Source organism: Microchirus variegatus, assembly GCF_963457635.1.
Source record: "Microchirus variegatus genome assembly, chromosome: 10".
Classification (NCBI taxonomy): Eukaryota; Metazoa; Chordata; class Actinopteri; order Pleuronectiformes; family Soleidae; genus Microchirus; species Microchirus variegatus.
In genome coordinates, this window is record NC_139811.1 from 9029467 (window position 1) to 9054106 (window position 24640).

Sequence of the window (24640 nt, forward strand, 5' to 3'; positions counted from 1 at the left end):
GCTTTAAATTCTGTGTTATGAATTTTGTTGGTGTGGCAGGAGTAAGAGAGTGCATTTTCATGTCACCAAGAAAAAAAAAAGAACTTTATTACCCACTTTGGAATATTTTAAGTGTTATGCTCTTGCACAAGTCAAATGTACACAACAGAACTGCCATCATTGGTATTTACAAAGCAGTCATATTGGAGAGTAGTACAGTGGAATGTGATTGGGAGCCTATGGGAGGAAGAAGTGATCAGCGTGGCTGACATGCATCGCAGACGGTAGAAGCAGGTTGGGCATGTTTGAGACGGACACTGCACCGAGCAGCTCAGTTTGCATATAGAAATCATAACTTAAATCACAAGTTAAAGAAAAGATTAGATAAATTAAGCTGTCAACCCCCATGAAAACGTCATGAATATATTAAGAATATAGCTTGTAATAAAGGTAGCAGACTAGAAATCTAATGACTGACTCACAGTAGATGGAAAAACTCAAAATGAACTGATGTTAGAACTGCAAAAACAGGCACATGTGGCAGGTAACACAAATCTGATACGTTTTTGCACTTAAACGATCAAAAAAAATCATTCTGTGCAAATCAAAAAGGACTCGATGTATGATGTTTAGCTTTTTTGCAAACTAGGACGAGCTGTGTCTGTGTAATGCTCATGTTCATTCCCTTGTGATGTGCTGAATTTTGACAATGCAGCGTGCAGAGATGATTTTAAGAAACAAGTGCACCAATTGAGCAGATTTCCACACATTTGTCTTTTTCTCTCTTCATATCACTGCTTGTTGAAAAGATGGCAAGACTCCCAACAACTCAGGGAAAGTAGTTTGAAAGCAGCCACGTACAGACTCAGTTAGAGCAAAGCATAACACACACACACTGCACTGACAGAGCATGAGCGTAATCCAACCAAAAACAATCAAGACCAATCAAAGAAAGTACCGTGTGATTACAGACAAAACCTGGCTTATGCAGAGTGTTGACTTTGGGAGTTTGTGTCGGAAGGAAGCTGAAGTGTGAAGGCAGAGTCAGTCTGATGGTGGTTGCTTTCTGAATGCTATAGATTCCCCCAAGTGTCCGGAGAAGGAAACTGTTCTAGACTGCCACTCTCACTGTGCTCCTCCTCTCCCATGGTGAAGGTTAATCTGTACTGGAGCTGCACCTTCTCCTGGAGCGCACACACACACGACAGAGAAGTGTGGACAGGTAAATAAAGCTTCCAGAGACAATTGGCGAGACAAACAACTTATGTACTAATCTAATCGTTAGTAGGTAAAACAAAATTCAGTGGGATACAACAAGCATAACTAAGACTTACCATAGCTACTACAATATACAGAATATCACTTTAATATTATGATATTACTGCACTTCCTACACATCCTACCTTGTTAGGTTTTGCCAGCAGCAGAATCTGTGTGACCGCAGCAGGAGGAAGGATGGGGTTGAAAGCTGGGAGCTCTGTTCCCGACGGCGGCTGCAGCTTCACTGCCATGGACTGTGGACGATAAATGAAAACAAAACACTGCTTCTTTACTGAGACAAGCGATGAATAAGTAATAATGGTTGATTTTAACAAGATTAACTTTACACTTTCCAAACTAAGCTGATGATGCAGTCTAAGTGATTTGCCACAGCAGTGCTGTTTCCCTGCTTTGGCACGCCTGATTCAAATGAACGGCTCGTTATCAGGCTTTTGCAGAGCTTGTTGACGAGCTGACCGCTTGACTCAGGTGTGTTGGAGCAGCGAAGCATCAGAGCAGTGGCTCCTCACAGTGTATCCAACAGGAGACAAAGACCCTGGGCTTTCTTACTGCTCACCTTTGGAGCTGTAGTCTCAAAATTAATGTTGGAGACGGGGACGGGGGCAGAGGACAACATGGAGATGATCACCACCAGCACATCGGGGCGAAATGGAGGTGAGTCACGGGCAAAGTGAAAGAGAACCCGCAGACTGTGTCTGTCAAACACAGTCACAGGTAAAAGACTACCTGTAAAAAGAAAGAACAGAGAGGAGGAGTGTATTTGGTAAATGTGGGGAAAAAAATGCAGGTCGGCAAAGCTCAAAGGTTTTTTAAGTGACCTTGATTTACTTACTCGGCTTAATGGATTCTAGCGGTACAAAAACATCAGTCAGGGTGATTTCAGCAGGTGTCTCTGTGTGAGTCTCGGAAATGTCCAGCAACGTGGTCCTGAGGCTCGACTGAGAGTTGAGAGGAGCGGCGTGTTCAGAGGAAAAGACTGGGATGGGGTTTGGTGTAACGTTGGGCCCAGACTTGCTCTGCAGATCTCTCAGAGTAGGTTTGCACTGTTGCTTGTCCCTAAAAAGCAGACAAATACACATTTCCTCATGTGCTATGTTGCTATAGTCTACCTTTACAGTTCAAGGTTGCAGCTACATTAGAGTGGGTTGGTACGTGACATAGTAAAAGAAGCACGTGCAAGATAGTTAGTTGAATACCATTTAACTTGCAGGCCCTCTGGTGGCAGCGACTGCTGCAGCAGTGTCTTCCCCAGCAGGTCCAGCTCGTCCAGGGCAGAGTTTACAGGAGTGGAGCCAGAGGAGTGAGGCTGAGAGAGGGAGGGTGCTTCTGGACTAAGCAGGAGACTTGGTACTGCAGGAACATCTGCCTCTATGCTGTCAGACGACTGTGCGAGGGGGTAGAAATAACAGTACAAATGTTGATTATACTGCCATAGTCATTTCAGCCATTGACACAAAATGTGTGATGTGTCTTTGGCAAATACAAGCTGCCACTGGATCTTAGTGACGACATGAGTTTAACGCTCACCTGGAAGGAGTCCCAGGCTGTGGAGTCTTCAGGCTGTGATGCAGGGTTGGAGGTGTGTGTTCCTTCACTTAAACCTGCAGGATGCACAAGGTTTACAGTATTATTTAGCAATGAAACCATTCCTTCATTTCCAATTTCTCTGCAGGTATTCTTCAAAACCAAGTCCAAATACAATTCAACCAACACTGAACCAAAAAGCTCTGTTCTTTCTCGAGTCGCTCTCACCAAGTGACATAAGCTCGTCGTCGAGGAGACTTATCCCCATCTCCTGTGATGGGGCATTGAGGCTGTCTGTGGGTGTGGGGAACTCTGGGAAGGACGGAGGCGACTGGGGTGACGTGTCCAGTCCCGACAGATCGAGCAGTGCAGTCCCTCCTGAGCGAGATCGATTTAAACACAGTTAATTTGAAAACGCCAAACGCTTCAAACCAAACTACCTGTAAGTTCACTCACCCGTTTGTTTCGTGTTGTTGCCGTTTACGATCTCCCCCTTCACCTGCTGTTTGTAGAGGTTGATGACGTGAGTCAGGCTGTCGTTGGCCTGCAGGATCTCCGCTGTGGAAAGAGACAGAAAAATACTCATCATCACAGACCTGTTGGAGTTGGAGGAAGAGACTTCATTAAGTGGTGAATTAGAAAATAATGAATGAATACTAGCGATAATTAATTTTTGCAGCTCATGGGGGAAAAGTAAATGCAAACCTTATGAACTAGTAACAATTAGCAGTATATCATTTTGGCCACTAGGAGTCTCTCAATCAAAACAATAAAATAATGTAGTCAAAGTTGGACAGTGGATTAAAGAAAGGGTAAGGGGGATGATGTCAAAATGAAAATATGGATTTTAGTGAGTGTTGGAACTGTTTTGGCTAATTTTTAATTTATTTATTTTTTTATTACTACTGAAGACATGAGAGGCAGGAATGTATAATTGTTAACTTGCTCTATGGGATGAGGAGAAAGAATACTTGGACTCATTTTAATGATATTTCATGACTGAAAGAAAGGAACACCGACCCAGGGCCTCATCGTTGTCCTCTGTATCACTGGCCAGTCTGAACAGAGTGGGTCTCATTTTCTCACAGCGCTGGTACAGGTCCTGACCACACAAACACAAACACACCGCATTACAACCTCGCAAACTAATCGAACTGTGTGATTCTACACTCTTCTTTTAGATCACCTGCAGCAGTTCAGCGTTGCTCTGGTCGCTGGCAGTGCTGTCGTAGTCCTGCAGAAGCTGAGTCAGCAGGGAGACGCTCTCCTTCACCTCGCGGATGGCGTTCACCCTCTTTGAAACCTTCTCTGCTCGCCTCTGATCCTAAAAAAAAAAGAAAAGAATCGAGAGGCAAATTCACAAGTGACAAACCTGCAGAACAGGATGTGACCAGGCAGGAAAGGCAGGAATGCAGAAGTACAGTTAGGTGAGAGACAGGCAGTTAGGAAAGAGCAGGAATAAGAGCGAAGAGCAGCTCCCTGTATCGGCTTCTCTTAAATCAGGGCAAATTGAAACTGTACTCCTGCTGAATCACTGCCAGCAACACAAGCCCCCTCAGGGCAGTCGACCCATTTCCTCATTAAGTTAATGTTCCTTCCATGACTGCAGTGGTCTGCCATTTTAGTCCTCGTCTTCAGACTACAACGTATTGGTAATGCATAACACAAACATGCAAGTTGTTAAAAAAGGCATATGAAGGGGAGGAAAGGGGTTTACCTCCTGGACCATTTCCTTGATAAGATTGTTGGCGGCTTTCAAGTCATCAGGGTGCGAGCTATTCAACAGGCGAGACAGCATCTGAAACGGCAGGTAGTGGCAGTTCAGCGTGAAATATGAGCAAATGGTCTCATATTATCATCGTAATGAAAGGAGAGTGCACAATCACACAAGAGAAAACAATGTGTGTGAGAAACTAGATCAGGTGAGCTTTCCAAATACATTTTCATATGAACATGAGGTTTATTTAAACCGTACTTTTGACTTCTCCTCGTCCTCAAAAATGGCGTTCTTGGGTCTTGGTGGAGGAAGGTTCAGTAGTTTGTCAGGTGGAAGTTCTGGGTCTTGTTTAATAATCCCTGATTCACAGACACAATATGAATGAGATCGAGCATGAAATGCTTCCTTTATTAGTATCTTAAGTGCTGTGCTTATAACTACTTTGTCGTTTCCTCATCTCACCTTGTTTCTTCAGCATCTGGTAGGCGTCTGAGATCTTGGCCTCCTCAGGTAAACCCAGAGTCCAGCTGTAGATCAACTCTAAAACCTTCTTTTTTACTGGCTCTGGTGATCGTGAGCCCAGGTACTGTGCAAAAAACACACACTGATTTACACACGCACACAAACTGAAAAACAAACCAGTAAACCAAAAGGGAACGTTTGGCAAGTCTTACCTTTGGAGAAACCACTTTGATGAGTTCATTTAGAAACCGGAACTTGCCTACTTCACTGTGAAACCTTTTCCCACAGTTTTTCACACACGTCTCCAGAACCTTGCAATGAAACAGAATGCAAAAAAAGTGTTATGAAAATCTCTATCGCCCTATGTCAGCTCAGATCTGCACAGCACCCCCCTGTGACCCTTGTGTGGAGGATAAAGCAGTAGAAGATGGATAAATGGACGGATGGATTCTTGTTGAGATGTGAACTCACCAGCAGGGCCTGCATGGCCTCCCACTCCTGTGGTGACTGGATCTTGTGAGCCAGGAGCCTGGTGGCCAGCTGAGGTCTGTAACAGGTAACAAATGACAATGAATGTTGGAAGAGTGGGCACAAAGTGTGCTGCAACTTTAAATCAGCGTAATCATACTGTTGTGTTGTATTAACAGCTATTAAATTATTTTTAAAAATTCAACAGCTGCTGACAAGTGTTAAAGTTCTTCTGAAATACAATTATTTTTTATTATATTTATTTATTATTATTATTATTGGGACCTGGACTTACCCTTCCAATTCATTGTTGAGCTGGTCACAGAAGGCATGGATGCTGCTCCAGTCTGTGTCTCTGTTGAGCGGATTTGTAGCTTTGTCTGCAATGTAAGCGAGCGGGATGTTAAACAACAATCTCATCCAAGCATGCGTAAAGTTTGTGTTTGCGTTCATGTTTTCGAAGTTAAACACACTTTGCAGTGAAACTATTCATTGAGAGCAATGTGAGCATATTCAGTCGCTGTCTTAGGTGCCACCTACAAGTACACCCATCAAAACTATTCACCTAAAAACAAGAAACAAAATATGAATAACTGAGCACAACAGAACAAAGACAAGCCTCTAATTTAGGGCTGCACAATATACGGAATATGTTTCGTCATTGCAGTATCAATGTGTGCAATGTAAATATTGCACAATATATTTACATAATCGCAAAGATGGCTTGAACTTAAATAAATGTAGACTGATCTTTGTACTACCTTTGATCGCGTCTCAGAATACTTTCTCAGACGAGGAGAGTTCACCCAATTTTAACCCCCTCATACCACAACTACATGGTGGGCAGAGAAATTATAATACTTTTATTTCAACAACCAAGGTAGTAAGGTGGTGTCTTAGTTTAGCGTGACATTAAATGTTTTAATCAGTCAGTGTTTACAGCAAACTGGGAGCAGAAATACATGAACACAATATTCTTCTGTAATTGTTTATTTATTTCAACTATACTCTCCTTGCTAATTATTTTTATTTTAACTTTTTTCTTTGTGTTTTATGTTATCTTAATGATACTGTGTTGTTCTTAAAGGTGCCATATGTAAGAATGTGGCCAAAAACGGTTACTACATTCAAATTCAAAATACCGAGGTCTTTTAGGTTTCGTTTCCTGACATAACTGGCAACCCGTGGTTGCTCGGCAGCTGAGACTCTACTGAGTGCAATGATTGGTAGACGGCAGTAGGTGGCGCCACATGCCAAAACATGATTTCAAAACATAAACATGATTTGCAGTCTGCAAAAGAATTTTTAAATGTAAATATATTGTCTGTACTGTTGTTGTTGGTGAGTTCAGTTTGTATTATGAATCATTCATTATTCCTGAGTCTCTGTGACATATTAGGAGGATTTTATGGCCAGTTGCTTTAGATTTATTAGATAATGCACCTTTAAATGTGATCTATAAAAAAAGTAATATACCTTCAGAAAACTTAATAACTGAATTAATCATGTGTGGTAAGTTTATTTGTGCATTTTCTATTATTAATGCTGATGGCGTCAATAATACCATGTCAAATATTTAAATAAATATTTTGCTCTTAAAATGAGTCAACAGTGTGTTGATGTTTGCCAAAAACACACAAATGAAGTCTGAGCCACACACAGCAGGTGCTAACTCGGGACAACATTAGCTAGCATGCTGACGATAGTCGCCCTGTGTCACTGGTTCGTCTCGAACTTTCTTACGAGGCCACTGCTTTCGTCTACAACCACAACCCCACGCTCCCTGCCCGACTGTCCGGCTTCATCTTTTCGCCCCGCTGCCAGGTTGAACTACCGCGCCGCAGAGCTAACGCTGTGCGCGGATATGTTGTGTTGACAGTCGCGGTCCGTGCAGCCACATCAGCTCCTGGAGGAGCTACGTTAGCATCCTGGATGTGACGGCAGGGTCCGAGTCCCCCCCCCCTCTGCCGGGACAAGCGTTGTTGCGGTGAACTGTCACTTCGCAAAAATCACCTCCCCGGACAACAACCCGCGACTGTGCGGTCCCACACGCAACACTGGCTCGGTAAATTAAGTTTAAAATACTCACTGATACGAGACTCTAAACTCTCCACATCGGGCGGCGCAGCCATCACTGCGAGATTTATATGGTGGTAACAACAGTCTCGCGAGAAACGCACGAGCTCATGAGGTTGAGAAGACATAGAACCAGAGCGGATAGATAATAGACACTTAGGAAAACTTAAAAGCGTGTGTTATGGAAGCAAATGTGTCTCATATTCCAAATTAGAATGCATTAACAGAAATGCTTTTTCATTTTCAAAATGTAGCTGCATTTTTTATTGACTCGTAAAGTGCAATAAACATACACTATCTTGTGTTAAATTCCTTGTTTATACTGTCACTGCATATATTCTGCTAACTGTCTATAATGTACATTCTATTTTATAGAATGTTTTAGTATGTCTCCATACTATACTCAGAGGCGCAGCTTGTGAACAGGCAAGGCAGGCAACTGCTTGGGGCCCCGAGCCCATAGGGGGCCCCCCCGACACTTGGAGCCTGAGGGCTGTTTTTACTGAAATGTGCAGTGACCAGCCGCCTCCCCGTCCCCCTTAAACAACAATGGGCGATTTGCAATGACATCTCAGTAGGAAACCTCCCTAAAGGGGCCCCACCTCACTTTAACCTGTGTGAAGTTATCGTTCTGCAAATTGGAAAATGAATAGGATTGTTTGCATATCTATCATATTATTTGCATTACCTTTGTGTATTGCATATCTTTTTTACTCAGTTTATGTTTTTCTCAGTTATTTACAGTATTTTATTGTTCTATATATTTATAATGTGGGTTCTTTACGATGCACGGTGTAAGTTTATATAGTTAGTAGTATAGTTAGTATAGTATAGTTTTTTAAAAGCTACAGTATTTTATTGTTCTTTACATTTATATTTTCACATACTTTTTAATTACAAGGTTTTTCCATGTTATTTAATTCATTTTGGAAAAAAAAAAAATGAACACTGGTTGGAATCGCCTCTGATTATACTGTAACCAGAGACCTCCCCGTCCTAATTATAGAGAATTAGCAGCTCTGTGTCGCCCTCCAGCGGCAGCTATTGTGCACGTCACCGAGCGTGGAGCACAACAAGGAGAGCAAGCTCTGCAGCTGCAAGTAACGGGATTTGATTTGAACATGGAGCCTTTGTCACAGGTTTGAGTGCAGAGTGTGGAACACCGCAGATGTTTTGGAGGCTCACGCACGCAGAGGCTCGACGGTGGACTGTGGTGAGATGTTACTGTTGACGCTGTGACTGGAAACAATGACGCTATGTAAAGTCGTCTCGCGGATATTTCACTTTGGTGGTGTTGGTGGGGAAATCAGCAACAATAACAGCTGAGAAACAACGCAATGTGCTTTCTGCAGCCTCACCAACTCCATGCAGCCTACAGGTTGTTGTTTTTGTTTTTGAGAGAGAGAAAAAAGTTGTCACAACGGCAGTAGATGTTTCTCGTTTCCTGTTCCCTCCACAAAGACAGACCTGACGAACTTGAATCGATCATCATCGATCATATAAAACATGTCTGATCGCGCAGACATCCTGGTGTCACCGAGGGTTCTGCGAGACTGGTGCCGCGTCACATGCGCCACTTACCCCGCTGTGGAAATAAAGAACATGTCAACGTCATTCAGAGATGGACTTGCGTTCTGTGCCATCATCCACAGACACAGACCCGACCTGATGTAAGTATGTGTCATAGGAACTGGAGATTACAGAGTTGGTCCATGTGTGATGTGGACTGTTCTGTCCTGAGAATGTGCTTCACTGGCTAATCTGCAGCAGAGCAGGACCTGTCCAAACTAATCTTGCTTAATCTCTCACTGTCTCTCCTTCCTTGTCCTTTTCTCATTTCATGTCATGGGATTAGATCAGGGGTGTCAAACTCATTTACTCTGAGGGCCACATCAGCATAACGGTTACCCTCAAAGGGGCCAGATGTAACTGTCATACAGAATAAATGTAACCAAATATAATGTAAAATAAAGGTAACTACTCCGTAACCTATTGCTAAATAACGTTCTGTATATATTACTTATTCAAATTACAAATATGATGCATTGTAGATGTAACCTGGTCCATGATAGTCATTCCATCACTTTGCAGGTAACACAATCACCATGCATTGTGGGAAATGTAGTTTATGGTCAACACACGCCTTAAAGCAGCATAGACCTATTTTAACACAGATTTTTAAGACCAATTAATCACTCGCGGGCCACAAAAAATGATGTGGCGGGCCACATCTGGCCCCCGGGCCTTGAGTTTGACACGTGCATTAGATTCTTTGTGTTCATCTTTCACAAACATCGGATTAACTTCTCACCTCACAGCAACCTCATGTCGGATTTTTCACATGCGTCTTTGTATTTGTGGAGCCACGATTTAAAGGTGCATTATGTAATAAATCTAAAGCAACTGGCCATAAAATCCCCCTAATATGTCATTGCAGTCAGTAGAGTCTCAGCTGCCAAGCAACCACGGGTTGCCAGTTACGTCAGAAAACGAAACCTAAAAGACCTCTGTGTTTAGAATTTGAATGTTGTAACTGTTTTTGACCACATTCTTACATATGGCACCTTTAACTAACATGTAGAACACTTTGCCCCAACTCTTTACTGCTGTTTGTAATGTTCTCTTTTCACAGCCATTTAATCAATCTCTCAAATTTTTCTTTCCCTCACGCCAGAGATTTTAGCTCCCTCTCCAGAGATAATGTTTATCACAATAACAACCTGGTGAGTGATTCATCTGTCTCTTTTTCACTCACACACACTTTACACTTTGCTTTACTACTCTGTGTTTGCTATTTATATACGTGACTAAAGCAAACAGACTTTGTCTTCCCTCGTCTGCGCTCGTTGTTCCTGTCTTGCAGGCGTTTCAGGTTGCACAAACCGAACTGGGCATCCCTGCATTGTTGGACCCTAAGGAGATGGTCTCCAGCGAGGCGCCCGATTGTCTGAGCGTCATCACCTACCTTTCACACTTGTACTGCGTCTTCTTCAGCAGGAAGTCTCCTCGTGGTTTGTGGTGTTTTTTTGGTGTCTGTTTGCCTTTATCACATGCTTTCATTTGAAGTTACTTGCAGCAAGTCGGCAAACGGGTTTTGGGTTCGTTGTTGACATTTTAACAAGGCACAGGTTCCCAGGATTATACAGTGTGTGATGTTCTGACACACACACACACACACACACACACACACACACACACACACACACACACACACACACACACACACACACACACACACACACACACACACACACACACACACGCACACATGCACACAGATCAGAGTCATTGAGATTATCATCTTGACTACTTTGCATTGTGTTTTCTCCACTTTGCAGCAGGCTTTGTTGCTTTGACAAGGAGTAGCAGCTCTGATGATTCCAAAGCCCTGAAGGTAATCAGTCACATCCTCACTGTGAACACGCCTTCTCTTGCATGCTTGTTTTCATCTCAGCAGCCAGTTCCTCTTCTCTTGTCAGAGTTTGACTCATCTGGATACGGATCACTTGTCCAACCGCAGGCCACATACGGTGTGCGCCTTGTGTTTGAAGCCTGTCCATCTCATACAGAGACATTTGGTTGACGGACAGGTCTACCATCGCAGCTGTTTCAGGTAACAGAGTACACAGCTTCATTACTTGAGTAAAAGTACAGATACACCTTGCTAAATTTGACTCAAGTCAAAGTAAATTTACTACAGTCAGATGTCTACTTAAGTAAAAGTACTTGAGTATCAAGAGTACAAGAGTACATTTTCTAAATATTGCATTACTGCTGCCACAGTGCTTACATTTACGTATAGAAACGTCCTCCATGGAGTTATGAAAAATGTTCATGTTTATACCTTGAAGAATGTAAAAGAAATTGAAAGTAAAATCAAGACATTTTCATATTTTTAAAAAATCCAAGGGTTTTCAAAATGAATGAAATAACATGGAAAACCTTGTAATTAAAAAGTATGTGAAAATATAAGTGTAAAGAACAATAAAATACTGTAAATAGCTTTTAAAAAACTATATAAACCTAGTAAAAAAAATACATTACACTGTAAAGAACCCACATTATAAAACAATATCAATATATAGAACAATAAAATACTGTAAATAACTGAAAAAACATATATAAACTGAGTAAAAAAGATATGTATTACACTGTAAATAATCCTCTTCATTTTCCAACTTGCAGAACGATAACTTCACACAGGTTAAAGTGAGGTGGGGCCCCTTTAGGGAGGTTTCCTACTGAGATGTCATTGCAAATTGTCCATTGTTGTTTAAAGGGGACTGGGAGGCGGCTGGTCACTGCACATTTTAGTAAAAACAGCCCTCAGGCTCCGAGAATGGAATTTTTGCATCTGCATTTGAACCTGACTGTGTTTAACACACAGCATATACTCAAGAACATCAAAACAAATGCTCAGCTTACATAAATGTGTAATATCAGAAAAGAAAATTCAGCTAACAATTGTTTGTATGTGTGACAACTGTGTGTACGTGTGACATCTTGTTTGTCCATGGTTAAGTAAAGAGGAGTAAAGAGTACAATATATGCCTCTCATATGTACTTGAGTAAAGTCATGAGTACTCCCCAAAAAAACGATACTCGAGTAAAGTACAAATCGCTCAAAATTGTACTTAAGTACTGTACTCAAGTAAATGTACTCCGTTACTGTCCGGCTCTGTTTAATCTAGAGGTGCCTGTTTTAATGTTATGGTTGGCTGTTTAGACTGAGTCTGCAAGGTCGGTTACACACAGAGAGAATATAAAGGCAAATGGGGAATGTGTGAATTTCGAAAGGACTGTATTTTCTGTAGTGTTCCATCACTGTATGTGGATTATTTCAGGTGTTTTTAAATGAGCTGCACAGTTCATGTAACAGCAGCTTTATTTGATTTTTCTGCTTTCATTTGTGTTTGACTGTGTAGACCTGTTTCATTTTTAATAGGGTTCTCGTAACCACTTCCTGTCAGGAATCTGTCTTTATGTTTATTTTTTCAAATCAAAGTTGTTGTGTTTTATCTAGGCATCGAACCTCAGGAGGTCAGGTTTCTGTAATACATGTGAAAATGTAGTAACACACTTTATTTTTGTTCTTCAGGTGCAAAGTGTGCCACAACACTCTTTTACCAGAGTTCTACAAATGGGGAAGTGACGTTGGCTCCCTGATCTGCACTTTCCATATAAAAGACACTGAAAGCACTCATGTTGACCACGATCGGCAGATTAGATCAACAGAGAATCGTCCCAGATGTAACTTTCAGGCAGGTAAAGTATTATCTTTCAGTGGCCTGGCTGTCACCAGAGTCCCTCATTACACTAAGAAAACAGAGGCACAGGACAGACCGGTTTCTAAAACACCAGAGATGGAGGGAAGGGAAAAGCAGGAGAGGATCAGTGAGGAGGAGGAAAGCAGTGAAAACTCAAGAGACTCAACTGCAGAGCTGAAGACTGAGTTAGTGAAACCAGCACCTCCTTATAGTCTCCTTCCAAGTGATGAAGACAGGACAGACAAAGGGTCAGGAAAAGCTGCATCTGCACCTATTTCAGAAGACGACGAGATGCAAAAGAATCACCAGGCGTCTTCACCATGTGTACAAGCGACAGAAGGATGTGATCGCGTTGTTCCAGCACCCAGGAAAAAGTCTGACTCTTCTTCTGCGTTTCCTCTTCCTGCACCAAAGACCAGAACATTCAAGACGACAAGTGGCTCAGCTGCTGCAGGTAAATATGCACAATGTTGGTTTTCTCCATCTGTTTGTGTCTGATCTGTGAGTTTGGACCGTACGTCTTCTCTTCTTTTAGGAATAAAATGTGTCTTTTCTCTCCTTGTCTTTGCAGGTAGTCCATCCAATCAAAGAAAGTCTTCACTCCATTCATCTCGCGTGTAAGAGTCATTCAGCCCTCCTCTGTATTTTACTCATGTTATCACTTTATCATATCAGCAATATCGTGTTTTCAAATTCAATATTCATGCTTCAAATCTTTTTCAAGGAGCCATTGAAATACTTAGAAATTAAAAATTTACAAGAAGAAGTAACACCTAATTAATTTCATCAACTTACCGTCATTAGTCTCTGAGATGTTATTAATCATTTCACGTTAAAGCTTTCTGCGAGGTAGCTGGATATGTGTTGATTGAATCCATTTCTACATTTAACGCAGTTTCGGGTGTCTGTAGAAGTTACCAAATCATCCATCCATCCATTATCTACCGTGTTATCCTCCACCAGAGGGTCCAGGGACATCACAGGGACACGTATAGAGACAAACAACCATTCACTCACACCTACGGTCAATTTAGAGTGACCAATTCACCTAATCCCCATATTGCGTGTGAGGAAGCCAGAGAACCCAGAGAAAACCCATGCACACACGGGGAGAACATGCAAACTCCTTGTTCTGAAGTTGTTCCAAACGGTGCTCGAACCCAGGAACCCAGGTCTTCTTTCTGCAAAGGCAAGAGTGCTAACCACTACACCAACTGTGGGAACGTTACCAAATCAATCAATGAAATTTGATTTGTGTAGCCCACAGTTTACAAAACACAGTTTGTCGGACTTCACAGGGTTGGTAACATCCTCTGTCCTTAGACCCTAAACCAGGGTTAATGTACGAGCAAAGGTAGTTCTTTTCTTGTTAAAGGATTACGAAAAAATATAGCAATCACGCCTAAAATAAATATAAAAGACATAGCCTCAGGCTACAGAAATCAAACAATTTTTAGGGAGGCAGAAATTGAACATACTACCATGATATTTATAGGCAGTATTTTTAACATTGGAGTTGTTGAATCACCTCTAAAAGCACCTGTTGTCTTGTCTCCTTTTAGCACCAGCCCAACAGTGGGCGTCCCTAGAGTGCAAACCAACCATCCGTGGAAGACCATCCTCCATCCTGGACCATGGACACAGCTGCCTCCCGCTCCTGCCCCAGTACCCGCCCCTCGGACCAGATTTGTCTCTAAACTGCGGAGGCCTCAGTCCAGTCCCAGAAAGTTTGGTCCTAATCCATTTGACGAGCGCGTGCATGAGGACACGCGGACAGAGGCCGAGTCAAAAACCCAAACCGTGTCCTCGGTGGGAGCCGGTCATTCAGAGGACACCAGTGGTAGAGATACAGCTGATTCAGGTGATGCTAAAAATATTGATATTAAACCCAATGACAATAATGCATCGGATGAAGCCATTCCAACGACGAGACCAGATGACAAAGATGCTGGAGCTTCAAGACCTGCTGTTTCTAACACAGAGCAGACCCTGAGTGAAACAGCAGAGCTCACAAGTCAAATCACTTCACCTTTTATAGACGAATATAGAGGCGCCAGTGGCTCACGACCACATGTTACTGAAGATGAGGAACAAAGTCACCGCGTGTCCAGAAGTGTCTCTGTGCCAGCCATCACGTCTGCCCACGCTCATGGTTCCTCGGTGCCGGTTAGTGCCACGGAGGAACATGAATCTGTTGCAGCTTGCCAAAGTAAGGTATGACCAAAGTTAAAGTAAACATTTTTAGATTGCAGGGACACACTGAAGCTCCTAATCATGTTGTTGCCCTGTTGTTTTTGTGAGCCTCCATGCCTCAGAGATGTCAGAACCACATATAATTATACTTTAAAAAAAAAAAACCCTGACTTATCCATTAAATGTTATGTAAATTCTTTGTACACATGCCAGGTTCATTAAAGGTGCATTATGTAATAAATCTAAAGCAACTGGCCATAAAATCCTCCTAATATGTCACAGAGACTCAGGAATAATGTTCATATAACAAACTGAACTCACCAACAACAACGGTACAGCCACAATATTTGCATTAAAAAAGATATTTTGCAGACTGCAAATCATGTTTATGTTTTGAAATCATGTTTTGGCATGTGGCGCCACCTACCGCCGTCTACCAATCATTGCAGTCAGTAGAGTCTCAGCTGCCGAGCAACCACGGCTTGCCAGTTACGTCAGAAAACGAAACCTAAAAGACCTCGGTATTTTGAATTTGAATGTAGTAAACGTTTTTGGCCACATTCTTACATATGGAACCTTTAAGTTTATGTACACTAATGCCAATAGATGTCATCTCAACAACTCCACTTTTCATCTGCTGTTTTTAGTTGGCCTGCAGAGAGAATCCTTTTGATCGAAAACCCTCAATGACAAAATCAAAGACTTTCCAGACTCTTCCTTCTAGACGGACGTCTGCTCCTGGACACGGCTTTCCAATCATCAAGAGGAAGGTATACTGTCCATTCTCTGTATTTCCATGTTCTCTCTATACTCCAGCTCCACAGTCCAAAGACCTGCTGGGGTTAGGTCGATTAGAGACTTTATATTTCTCATGTGTCATGTGGTCATTTGTGTGTGTATTGCTGCCTCACAGGTTCAGGATGTGTCGTGCACAGCATTGTGGGAGAGCGATATGTTGTTACTGAGTTGTTTTCTTCCCTGTTGCTGACAGGTGAAGACGGATGAGTGTGTTTCTGTCGAGGACCTGCGCACAGAGATGAGACAATTGGAAAACAGGCTGGATGCACTGCAAGACAGAGGAGTTGAACTGGAGACCAATCTGCGAGACTGCAAGGACGGTACGTGGAGAATCACCCTGCTTTGTTTCTACATATATATGCACAAATGTATATCTCTTTTATTTCAGCCAAAGAGGAGGAACGAATGCTGATGGAGTGGTTCTCTGTTCTGCATGACAAACAAGTTCTGGAGCGCAGAGATGCAGAGCTGGTTCATTTGTAAGTACAATATGTAACCACTATTTTACTATTATTCATGAGAAATCAGCCTATATGCACCTGGATTATTTTTGTCTGTGTGAATTATGACGTGTTTTTAATGATATAGTTTTGGAATTGTGCAGATTTCTTCAGGAAATCAACCTAAAGACCCCGGTGCTCGCGTTTCAATACAAAGTTTTATACAAAGTCAAAGAAAATGTGGTCATGGTCAACCCTGTAATGTATCAGCATGTTTGATGACGGCTCGCAGCCAAAGCGTTAGTACATATGCATTTTAAAGGGATAAACGTGACCATGACCATAAAAAAAGAGAGTACCGTTGCATTTTATTCTTCTATTTCTAAAGAGTTTTCTATTCTTACATGTTTTGCACAGTTTTCCTGACCCCTGTTCAGACGGCTTAGCTTGTCACCATGATTTTTCTCATGTCATTATTCCCTGCTGAGTTTTCAGCCTCCCTAACTTACCCTCATTAATCTCAGTTATCTGTATCTTGGTACCAGGCTTTGAGAATTGACCAGTTAAAGTTGAACCTCGTTTAAATGTACACTCATTATGTCTCTAATGGAGGTGGAGATGATAATGCCCATGTCTCGGTTTCCTCTTGGCTTGACGACGATAATTTCATTCCCTTTTCATTTTGTCTTGGCTTTTAATCTTTGGACTGCTTACAGCTGGCCCAAATTTTATTTTATTATATATGTATTTTTTTTTACATTGGCTGCCTGTCAAATCCACTTCAAGATTCCTTGTGTCGTGTATACTTAAATCTCCTGCAGTCTCATCATTTCACATCTCACCTCCCTTTTGGCTTATGGCCTACAATGTCATTTCATTCCCTTCACCAAAGAGGTGATGTGTTCAGTGCCAGAAAAATGTCAGTCTGTCCCTTAACCCTTTAAGGTACTACTCAACCATTCAGTCGACCACACATTAAGACACTATATCTCATTGAAAAATGCATCAAGCTGAACTCACTAACACTTAATGTCACATGTTCTGAATGTACTTTATAAATTATGCAAACTAGGTTTATAATGAACAGACGTCTCGTTTGGTAGAGGCCTGTATCTGAAATACTGTAGGGTCTCATTTAAAGGTGCATTATGTAATAAATCTAAAGCAACTGGCCATAAAATCCACCTAATATGTCACAGAGACTCAGGAATAATGTTCATATAACAAACTGAACTCACCAACAACAACAGTACAGACAAAATATTTGCATTAAAAAAAATATTTTGCAGACTGCAAATCATGTTTATGTTTTGAAATCACGTTTTGGCATGTGGCACCACCTACTGCCGTCTACCAATCATTGCAGTCAGTAGAGTCTCAGCTGCCGAGCAACCACGGGTTGCCAGTAACGTCAGAAAATGGAACCTAACCGGTTTTGGACACATTCTTACATATGGGACCTTTAAAAAAAAAAGAAAAAAAAAAAATGTTGTTGTTGTTATTGTTATCATAAGTACATAAAATAATTAAAAAATGCAAATAAATAATTTTTCCTTTGCTTTTTTCTTGGTGCGTACCTTAAAGGGTTAAGCATGACATAAAAACGACACTTTTTCTTGGAAGAAGGTGGTATGGGCAAAAGAAGAGTCAACGATTTGGTGCAGATCGTGTAAAGCATTTTTCAAAACCTTCTTGTTTCTCATAAATAAACACAACAATCTGTGTAACCATCCAGGAAGAGGTTTGGATTAGATCTGGCTTTTCCATTTGTTTCATTCAGACGTATCTTTAAAGGGAAGTTTTTTTTGGGTGCATTTTCCCCAGAACAAATCAGCAGAGGTTGGAGGAGAGGCAGACCGATGTGGAGTATGAGCTCAGGTGTCTCCTGAATAAACCAGGTAAATGTCACATTTATCAGCCTGACACACTTAACAACAATAACATTTTGATAAATGTCTCCTCACCAATGTCATACTGTTGACTCCGTATTCAGAGAAGGACTGGAGCGAGGACGATCGAAGGCGAGATCATCAGCTGATGAACGAGCTGGTCGCCATCATTGAGCAGAGGAATCAGATTATTGGCAGCTTGGAACAGGACAGGCAGAGGTGCACATGGAGAAAACAAAACAATGGTTCCTTTATACTTGAAGATGTTTGTGTAATTCAGAAATTACATTTTTGTTGTTGTACTCAGGGAAAAAAAGGAAGATGGGCTCTCGGAAGCCTTCATGAAGAATAAAGGTGAGGAGATGGTTTTAAGGTCAAGATCTTTTTCATGTCATGTGTCTTTTCCGGTCTCCTCTCTTCTCGTGAAGACAGAAGAACATATTTCGTCTTTTATTCTCTGAAAACACATTTAAAAACAATATGACGACTGTGGTTTTGCTGCTCTACTCTTTCTTCTTATTTATTTCCAGAGTTCCAGAAAGAAGGACTGAAAGAGCTCAAGAAGTCGAAAAGAAAGTTAAAGCCCACTAATGTTTTTAAGATGCTGAACCATAAAGCTGAGACCATCAAGTCCATGAGCAAAAAGAGCTAATGCACTCACACCATCACTTAAAAGAAAGTCATCTGTGTTTTTAGATTATAAATGTTAATTTGTCATTTAAGAAGACGATCAGGCTAGAGAGGAGAGAAGCACAATTGTACAGACACGATGAAATATATTTATATATATTTCATCTGTGCTAAGGATTCAGTGTTATCTTATCAGTTTACATTCTATCTGCTCATATTTCTCACTTTACTTGCTGTATCTGCTGCATGTGGACAATATTTGCGATTCCTTGTACTTGTATGCATTTCACTATGCAATAAATATTTATTTGGAATTTTTTGTGTCTTGAAAAAACATAAATACCACAAGTTACACTTTAATTGACATACATTTTTATTTTCTTTGACAAGAATGAATCAGAGAATATATGCACATATATATATATATATGTGTGTGTGTGTGTGTGTGTGTGTGTGTGTGTGTGTGTGTGTGTGTGTGTGTGTGTGTGTGTGTGTGTGTGTGTGTGTGTGTGTGTGTGTGTGCAAATGTGGGTCATTTGGGTGTTGCATTTTGGATGTTTGTGTTTCTAGGTGAACAAAGTGAGCTAAATGATACAATTTGATTTGCAAAAACATGCTTTAGTAAAACTGTGTTGAGAGTTTAGCATTTTAGAGACATTGTTGATACACATGAGCTTTGAGTTTTCAGTAATGTGTGCATAGGTTTAATCTTTATGTGTATAAAATGGGGGAATGGGAAAGCGTTGTTTCTTTTTAAACAAAACTTTATTTATACATCACAACAAACACTTCAGGACTATTTATTTTGTGTTGCAGTGAGGTATGAACAAGGAGGATAGAAAGCATCAAAAGTTTTCGACATGTATTTCTTAAAAACAAAAAATGTGGCCAACAGATTCATTTTACAAACACTGTTCCTTTAAAAAAAACTGTAAAATAAGCGGAACCATGGATGAGCGGAACACAACACGAACGTTCCTTTCATTCAGTCGGAACTTTATCCGCCAGTCACCGGAAGTCGAATTGTCGTAACGCTCATGTGGGCTCGCGTTGACAACAAAACGCTTCTCAGAATTCGGAAATAAGAGCTTAACTGTTCTTTGAGGACTTTTACGCGCTTTAATATAAAACATGTCTGACAACGAAGACAAGTAAGTAACGACTCATTGATGTTTAAAGTGTTAATGAGCTGCGTGTTTACACAACACAAGGTGTACTAGCGTTAATGCTAACCATCGTGTAGCTAGCAAAACTGGTGTTACCCAGGGTATTTGGTATTTGTCCTAACTATTTTCTGTCATTTTGTAGCTTCGATGATGGAGATTTTGATGATGCGGAAGAGGACGAGGGGTTAGATGACCTCGAAAACGCGGAAGACGTACGTTCGCAACTGTGAAATAGTTGTTGTTTCTAGCTGGATAATACGGGCAGTCATTTTTCTGTTTGTATATAGTGTGTGTGTGTATATAACCCACACTGAATTCGTTGTGTTCGTGAGCAGGAAGATCAGGAGAATGTGCAGATCCTGCCAGCGGGAGAGGGACAGCAGGCAAACCAGAAGAGGATCACAACACAATACATGACCAAATATGAGAGGGCCAGAGTGCTGGGGACACGAGCTCTGCAGATTGCGTGAGTGGTGTCATTTGTGTATAAATCTTTGTGGCCTCCCCAGTGGGAAGAAATGTGGTTCATTCTGAGTCAGTAATAATGTGATTTAAACACCACACAGAATATTTACACTTCCCAGTGCCCGTGTGTTGATGTATGTGTAGCCACCTCCACAAAGTGAGCATACATGATGTACTTCATGCACTGTAATGTAGTATCAATCGTGCTTTAATTCACCCACTTCAAACAGACATGGACCGTCTCAATACACAGACGCACATAGTAGTTACGTAAGTTATACAAGTTGCATTACTCACTCATCTTCTACCACTTCATCCTCCACATGAGGATTGTGGAGGGTGCTGGTGCCAATCCCAGCTGACATAGGGTGACAGGCGGGGTACACCTTGCACATGTCACAGTCCATCACAGGGTCACATGGAGACAAACAACCATCCACTTTCACACTCACACACTCATACCTATAGTCAATTTAGAGTGTCTAATTGGCCTTATCCCTAAACAAATCTGCATGTTTATTGGAGAGTGACATTAGTCTATACTATTATTTGGGTAGTTTGTACAAAGGTTTCTTTGTTAGACTCTTTCTCTTTAGTTATTGACTGCAATAAAACGTCCTGCTGGTGTGTTTCCAACAGGATGTGTGCTCCAGTCATGGTGGAGCTGGAAGGAGAAACAGATCCATTGCAAATAGCTATGAAAGAGCTCAAGTAAGTGATGTTTTTATGGTTTGTAGATTCAGATCATTACTCCATCTTTAGGATCATTTTGTCATTTATAGAGCAGGATGTGGAGCTTCTCTGTCCTGATGACTTTTGTCGCCATGTCCCCATTGAACAGGAGCAGGAAGATCCCCATCATCATCCGCAGGTACCTTCCTGATGGCAGTTATGAGGACTGGGGCTGTGATGAGCTCATCATAACCGATTAGACCAATGATCCAGTCTCAGTTTAACACTGTTGTACCAGGTCAGTCAGCAGCACAAACCCAGACATTGATGAAGTCACCTTCAGTTTGTTCATGCCACCATTTTATCCACAAAATCATCAGGTATCATGTTGGTGAAATATGACATTGAAACAGACATTGAAGTTACTGTACACATCAGGAAAGTGTGTTGCTTGCACGTTGATAATTTTTATTTGGTCTGAGTGATGGTGCATCCAGTTTGGTTCCACTGTTGTTCCTGTTTTAACAGCTGCAATACAATTAACATCCACAAGGGGGACATGTAACTTAAATCAAATGTTTCTTTGTTTTACAGTAATATTCCTGTGTTGTGCTTATTCCACTTGTTGTTTTGGATTAGAGATGTGATCAGTGTAAAAATAACTATTTTATAGTTAAGAATAAACCCTTTTTTGTATAAATGATCAGATCTTATTCACATTACTCTCACTTATACTTGGATATGTAATGAGTTTGTCGTTACATTCATGGTTATAGATGCAATAAACCAGTTACAGTTTACAAATGAGAATGCATGTTAAGGGGAAGCAATTGCCATAAATGTTGCCTACACTATACTGGACTACACTGCAAACATGGCTTATAAGTTATCACAGTTCTGAGACTGTCTGTCTCATGACATGATTTCACAGTGATTAAAGCATTGCATAGATTCTCAAAGATATAACAGTGACTGTAGAGGTAACTCGGTCTTCAGTGTGTGCCAGTTTGAAAATCACTATTTCTATATTTGGGATTTCTTGCAGAAATTGCTCATTTTTTATACATTTGTTAAAGAAAGCCCTGCTAAATATGTATAAGTATCAGACAAGTCCTGAAATGAGGGTCGTTTCTGAAGTACTCTTTCTTTTGTAACTTGAAATGCTCCTTTTATTCCTCACTTTTTCTACAGTCTTTGATACCTTCTCTAAAAGCTCTTTGAATTCTGCATCCAAGTGAAAAGTTGTATCGCTGTTCTTATGACCCCTGTGTTTTTGCCTCTCACACACAGACATTTACACAAAGCGGTATTGTAGGTATTGTAGGTTGAAGGTAAAATGGGTTGTTGTCTGTGCAAAAAGTGAACAAGAAAGTTTTCTTATATTCACACATATCAGTGAGGGAATTCAGCGTCTGTATTAAACCCATATTTATTACACAACAGCAGTGAGCACATATCTGCACCTGAGTTTGCATGCCTTGCTTCGAGGCACATCAGCCCTGGATGTGTCATGGGATTCATACTCTACTGGCAACCATCTCTTTATAAGGCCACTTCCTTTCCTTTTGGTTACAGTTTATGGTCATTAACTGTTGATGAAGAAGCGCTAGCTGCTTCTAGGTGGATGGGTGTATTATGGTATGTACAGTATATTTACAACATGCATGACATGTCCTCTATATAAAGGCTAGGTAACAAACAGCTGTGGTGGTCATATTATCTAGTAGGACTGCTGCAAACAATCCCATTATATGTTGATCTGTGATGGCCATTTTTCTTATCATCATTATTATTATGGTGTTTTATTTGTCCGTTAACCAGCTCCACATACTTCCAACATATAAACTTAATTCCAAAGCCACCACAGCAGATCATCTTTCTCCATCTTGTCCTCTTCTGATGTCCTCGTATCCTCCTTCGCAACACCCAATAACCTTCTCTGTGGTCTTCCTTCTGTCCAGCAGCTCCATCTTCAGCATCTTTTGTCCAATATAATCACTCTCTCCTCTATATGCGACCTTTCTTCTCTTACTTTTTGAGCTGTCCCTCAAATTCTAATCCTGTTCATCCTGGTTACTCCCAATGTAAATCTTAGTGCTCTGCCCATTGCTTCAGGTTTGGTTGACTCCAGGTATTTTAACTTATCCACTCTCCCTACTAATTTTTGAACTATTCATTATTGTCTGCCCATTTTGTTTTTACCTTTTTAAAAATGAATTGAAAACATATTCAAAATCTTTCAGCTCATTTAGGACATTATTCAGTCTGTTCAGAAAATGATCCCACTGGTGTGGAGAGGGGTTTTAAGAGAGTGGAGAGTTGTCTTACACTTGCTTTCCAGTTCAAATTTCTCTTGTCATACATTATTTCCTATCAGAACCTAGACGTATTTGTCTATTTTCATACGTCACGACTACCAAGGCTCAGTGACTTACAGGATTTGTGTGAGTAGAAAAATCTTTTTTATTTATATACTCCCAATTGCAGTCTGTACAGCAAGTACCACTCTCTGTCCCTAGTCCCTCACATCAAGCGGAAACAATCAGAAATTAGAATTGATCATTTTGACTTCTCATTCATACCGTCTTAACACGGCATGCCAGATTGGCTTCAGCTCGGGCAGAAGGCAGCAATCGCACGGTAATTTCTTCAGAAATTGTCTTCTTATCGATTTCTGCTTTAATCAGTGAGACTTTTGATTGCAGGCAACAGCGCCTCGGGGCTGGCATTGCTCTATTTTAACGAGCTGGAGGGGGCAGTCCATGTGACTCGCCCACATCCACCACAGTGAGGCCACCATCATGCTTCCCTTAACCCTGACTCTTCTTCTTTTCCCCTTTATTCTCTACTTTCTGACTAATTAGTCTTTCTTTTTTGGGTAAAGTCTACTTTGTTGTCTTGCTCCACACATTATTTCCCTCACCGTTCTTCTCTCCTTTCTTTTTTGAGTTATTCGCACTCCTCAGTTCATGCAGATTTGGAACAGCTTTTCTGGGTTATCATCGGTCTTTCTCCAGCTTTTTCACTTCAGACTTTTGTAACGTATATTTGAACTAAAACTGAGTGTTCTTCAATCCAAAGACTGTTGATGTATCAGTGTGTGTGTATGTGAGCGAAACACAACACTCCTAACAATATTCAATATTTTTAGTTTAACAGATTAATAAGCTGCATTCTTTTTCTTGATAACTGTCAACTTTTTGGGTCTTAGGATCTCATTACAGCTGCAACCTGATGAGGTATTTTTCCCCCCTTTTCTTCAGTGGGGGGTGGAGTGTGGGGGTTGTAGGGTCTATGTGCAGAGAGTGTGCATGAGAGTCCCTTTGTATCCCAGTGAAGCTACAGGCCAGGCAGTTATGGGTAAGGCTCCCTCATTGCCTAGTTCCCCTCCTCTCTCCTCCACCCCACTCTCTTTCAATGGCCTTCTTTGTCTCTCCAAAGTATCACACAGCCGATTAAAGCGAGGGAATTAGGAGTCGGGCTTAACCTGCAACACACACACGCACATTCTGACAAACTTGAAATATGCATATAGGCATGCATAACCAATGATTACTTCAAGCTCCCTTGAAGGAACCTCTGAGCCGCTGTAATCGGTTATGAACAAGTGTTT

The 24640-nt window shown here is 41.2% G+C and overlaps 3 protein-coding genes across 4 annotated transcripts in view; 2 read left to right on the plus strand and 1 right to left on the minus strand.

Moving 5' to 3' along the window:
- Window positions 1-268: 268 nt before the first annotated feature.
- Window positions 269-7563, minus strand: LOC310932663 (ADP-ribosylation factor-binding protein GGA1-like; the record flags this gene model as incomplete). Its single annotated transcript, XM_083895993.1, has 17 exons — window positions 269-1163; window positions 1383-1493; window positions 1817-1986; window positions 2093-2316; window positions 2457-2644; window positions 2788-2861; window positions 3013-3162; window positions 3241-3342; window positions 3805-3886; window positions 3971-4108; window positions 4502-4582; window positions 4760-4860; window positions 4964-5087; window positions 5176-5274; window positions 5435-5510; window positions 5727-5811; window positions 7521-7563. The coding sequence occupies 17 exons, from the start codon at window positions 7561-7563 to the stop codon at window positions 1053-1055; spliced, it is 1959 nt and encodes a 652-aa protein (XP_083752119.1). The 3' UTR covers window positions 269-1052.
- A 1389-nt stretch (window positions 7564-8952) lies between these two features.
- Window positions 8953-18863, plus strand: LOC310933123 (MICAL-like protein 1). Its single transcript, XM_083896545.1, has 15 exons — window positions 8953-9177; window positions 10182-10230; window positions 10371-10518; window positions 10846-10901; window positions 10987-11120; window positions 12606-13228; window positions 13346-13391; window positions 14337-14988; window positions 15615-15737; window positions 15959-16085; window positions 16154-16244; window positions 18030-18103; window positions 18199-18313; window positions 18402-18448; window positions 18625-18863. Exons 1-15 carry the CDS (start codon window positions 9014-9016, stop codon window positions 18744-18746), a joined length of 2571 nt encoding a protein of 856 aa, XP_083752671.1. The 5' UTR covers window positions 8953-9013; the 3' UTR covers window positions 18747-18863.
- Window positions 18864-19736: 873 nt separating this feature from the next.
- Window positions 19737-24640, plus strand: part of polr2f (RNA polymerase II, I and III subunit F) — a 32009-nt gene continuing 27105 nt past the window's right edge. The window contains exons 1-5 of one of the 2 annotated variants that reach the window (XM_083897134.1): window positions 19737-19875; window positions 20033-20102; window positions 20226-20356; window positions 20995-21066; window positions 21197-21325. In XM_083897134.1, coding sequence (XP_083753260.1) covers window positions 19856-19875; window positions 20033-20102; window positions 20226-20356; window positions 20995-21066; window positions 21197-21287 — 384 coding nt within the window. In that variant the 5' untranslated portion in view covers window positions 19737-19855 and the 3' untranslated portion in view covers window positions 21288-21325. Of the gene's footprint in view, window positions 19876-20032; window positions 20103-20225; window positions 20357-20994; window positions 21067-21196; window positions 21706-24640 lie in introns of those variants that run through there. The other variant, XM_083897133.1, reaches the window with a different exon arrangement.